This window comes from Lucilia cuprina, chromosome 2 (genome assembly GCF_022045245.1).
Source record: "Lucilia cuprina isolate Lc7/37 chromosome 2, ASM2204524v1, whole genome shotgun sequence".
Classification (NCBI taxonomy): Eukaryota; Metazoa; Arthropoda; class Insecta; order Diptera; family Calliphoridae; genus Lucilia; species Lucilia cuprina.
Genome location: NC_060950.1, coordinates 43,468,678 through 43,472,022, shown reverse-complemented (window position 1 = coordinate 43,472,022; position 3,345 = coordinate 43,468,678). Strand labels below are relative to the sequence as shown.

The 3,345-nt window shown below is 28.4% G+C and overlaps 1 protein-coding gene across 3 annotated transcripts in view; it reads right to left on the bottom strand.

The window, feature by feature from the left end:
* Positions 1–2,219: 2,219 nt before the first annotated feature.
* LOC111687549 (stress-activated protein kinase JNK) overlaps positions 2,220–3,345 on the bottom strand; it is a 236,577-nt gene continuing 235,451 nt past the window's right edge. For all 3 annotated transcript variants that reach the window (XM_046956491.1, XM_046956492.1, XM_046956493.1), the window contains one exon: positions 2,220–2,456. In XM_046956491.1, the coding sequence (XP_046812447.1) occupies positions 2,316–2,456 (141 nt within the window). In that variant the 3' untranslated portion in view covers positions 2,220–2,315. The remainder of the gene's footprint in view (positions 2,457–3,345) is intronic.

Sequence of the window (3,345 nt, the reverse complement as noted above, 5' to 3'; positions counted from 1 at the left end):
AATTTTCAACCAGAAACCAAAAAAATCGCATAAAGATTTTTATACAATCAGGAAGCTACATTTCCAATATAATGTTTTTAGGTTCAATATTATAGAAAATTCGAAAAGTATTAGTAAAAGAACAAAAAAGTACCAGAGTATGCTTTTTCAATTTTCGTTCAATTGGGATACTGCGTGTTTAATTTTATGTTTATATATTCAATATTTTAGAAAGCTCTAAAAGTACCAGTACCAGTGAAGTACGAAAAAGTACCAAAGGACCTATTTTATTTAATTTCATGTTCCTAAGTTCAATATTATAGAAAATTCAAAAAGTACCAGCAAATATTCCAGTTTAAATTTTCATTCACTCAAGTCTCTGATTGCTTTTATAGATTCTAATTAACTCCGGGCTCCACATGCTTAATTTCATGTTTCTAGGATCAATATTATAAAAAACACAAAAAGTACCTTTTGAAGAACGAAAAAGTACCAAAAGATGCCCTTTTATAGGTTCTCACTTAATCTAGGCTCTAAACGCTTTATATCATGTTTCTAGGTTTAATATTATAGAAAATTCAGAATGTACCTTTTAAAGAACGGAAAGGTACCAAAAAGTCCCCTTTTATAGGTCCTCACTTAATCCGGGCTCTACATGCTTAATTTCACGTTTCTAGGTTCAATATTATACAAAAATCCAAAAAGTACCTTTTGAAGAACGAAAAGGTTTCAAAAAGTCCCCTTTTATATGTTCTCACTTAATCCAGGCTCTACATACTTAATTTCATGTTTCTAGGTTAAATTTTATAGAAAACTCAAAAGTACCTTTTGTAGAACGAAAAAGTACCAAAAAGTCCGCTTTTATAGATTCTCATTTACTACGTGCTCTACATGCTTAATTTCATGTTTCTAGGTTCAATATTATAGAAAATTCAAAAAGTACCAGTCGAAGTTCGAAAAAGTACCAAAAAGTCCCCTTTTAAAGATTCTCACTTACTCCGGGCTCTACATACTTAATTTCATGCTTCTAGGTTTAATTTCAAAGAAAACTCAAGAAAATACCTGTATAGAACGAAAAAGTACCGAAAAGTCTCTTTATTATTAATTTCATGTTTCGATTTCAATATCAAAGAAAACTCAAAAACTACCAGATGGAGAATGAAAAAGTACCAAAAAATATCACTTGGTACCGGGTTTCCAAATAACACCTCATTAGCATATTTAGTGTTTCTGAATCTAAAATTTTATCTAAATTGGATCATTGTGTTTGAATAAAATCAAATTTCCAGTTTTTACCCCTTTTGGTACTTTTTTTCTACCCATTAACGAAATAAAAATTCTATTCCAAAATGTTGCAACATCGTAGTGGGAGCCCGTTAATACGTATTTATATGTATAAGTTAATAAACCAAAATCAATGTTTTATGAAAAAAGTACCAAATACAATTTTCACCCCTTAAACATCCGAATAACCAAAAAGTACTAAATTTATATTTTTATTTTTTCGTCAAGTTATGAAGGAGTCAAAAATATTGTTTGAATGTTCACTGGTTTAAAAGATACATGGGGTGCAAAAAAAGTACCAAAATACAGTTTTTATCCATTTATTCCCTAAAGGGGCCGAAATTGAAAAAAGTACCAGACACTTATTTTTTAAATGTCCGCTTATTTTTTAAATGAACGACGATAAGCTTTAAACTATTTTTGTATCTTTTCTAGTTTAGGAGATATGAGGTTACAGAGTTTACCCGTTTTTACCCTTTTTTACCCCCTAAACATTCGAATTTCCAAAAATCCCGTCTTAGTGGATCTATTTGTTGGGAGACCAACACCAATGTTTTGTTTCCATATGAATAACTCTACAATTTTTTTCCAAATAGATCCGTAAGTATTTATAGCTCCCATAAAAGGTACACTTTCGTAAATCACCTAAACGCATATATTTCCTTGAATTATAAAGTTATCGGAATAAACGGACTTAAATATATTTTGTGTACATATAAAGAATTCCACTCATTTTTTTCGGACCGGTCTATTATTGGTCATAGCTCTAAGGCACACTTCCGATTTTTTAACGCAAATTCGACATGAATTTTTTATGTGTATTCGAATCATACGGTACATAATTTGTATTGGCTCCCATATAAGGTTAATTTTTGAAATCAGGTCTATTATAACTTTGATATAAGGACATCTACCTCATTTCATAAATCAACCGTAGCATAATAAAAGAAAGTAAATAAGTTAATATGTGCTTTTATTGCAATTGAATTTTATATACATTAAAAGTTGTATATTAAAAGCTTTTCACTGTAAAATAACACAAAAAGTACATTCTACCGCACATTTGTAGATCCTGAGTTGGTATTACTTGTATGTGCTTCATAATCCATGACTTCTTCATATATAAGTTCTTTCCATTGTTCAACAGTGTGCTCTCGTTCATCCACGCTGTGATCGTACGGCTCTGGAGCAGGCTACAAATAAAAATCATAATTTAATTACCCAATAATATTAGTAATTATTAATGTTGCAGTAAACAAATCATAAAAACAATAGAAACAATTATATTTTTGGTGAAAAATAAAAAGATCAGTTCATGCTATTGCACTGGGAACATAACATTATATTAGTTAAAACTTTTTAAGACATTGATTTTTCAAAAATTCATCGTAAATATTTTCATTATATGAAATAAAAATTATTTATATATATTTTAAGTTAATGTTATTAGATTTCAAAAATTTATAAATATTAAGAATCTAAAAATATCGCGAGCCGAATTATTTTTTTAAGAGAACTAACACTCAGGTATTAATGCCTATAAATACATACAGTATCTCACATAAGTATTCGAATTTGATTGTATTTTGAAAAAACCTAATTTAATAATATTTTTGTGTGTGAAATTAATAATTAAATTTATAATATTGTCTAGAAAGTCCTAAGGTATAATATCACACTCTTTAAAATTTGGAAAAATTACATTTACCACAATTGATTTAACTTTAAAAAAAAAGTCCATAAAATTGCCTCACAAAAGTATTCGAATTTTTCTGTAATTCATATATGACCATATTATACGAAACACAAAAATTATAATATTTTAGAAAGCTCTAAAAGTACCAGTACCAGTGAAGTACGAAAAAGTACCAAAGGACCTATTTTATTTAATTTCATGTTCCTAAGTTCAATATTATAGAAAATTCAAAAAGTACCAGCAAATATTCCAGTTTAAATTTTCATTCACTCAAGTCTCTGATTGCTTTTATAGATTCTAATTAACTCCGGGCTCCACATGCTTAATTTCATGTTTCTAGGATCAATATTATAAAAAACACAAAAAGTACCTTTTGAAGAACGAAA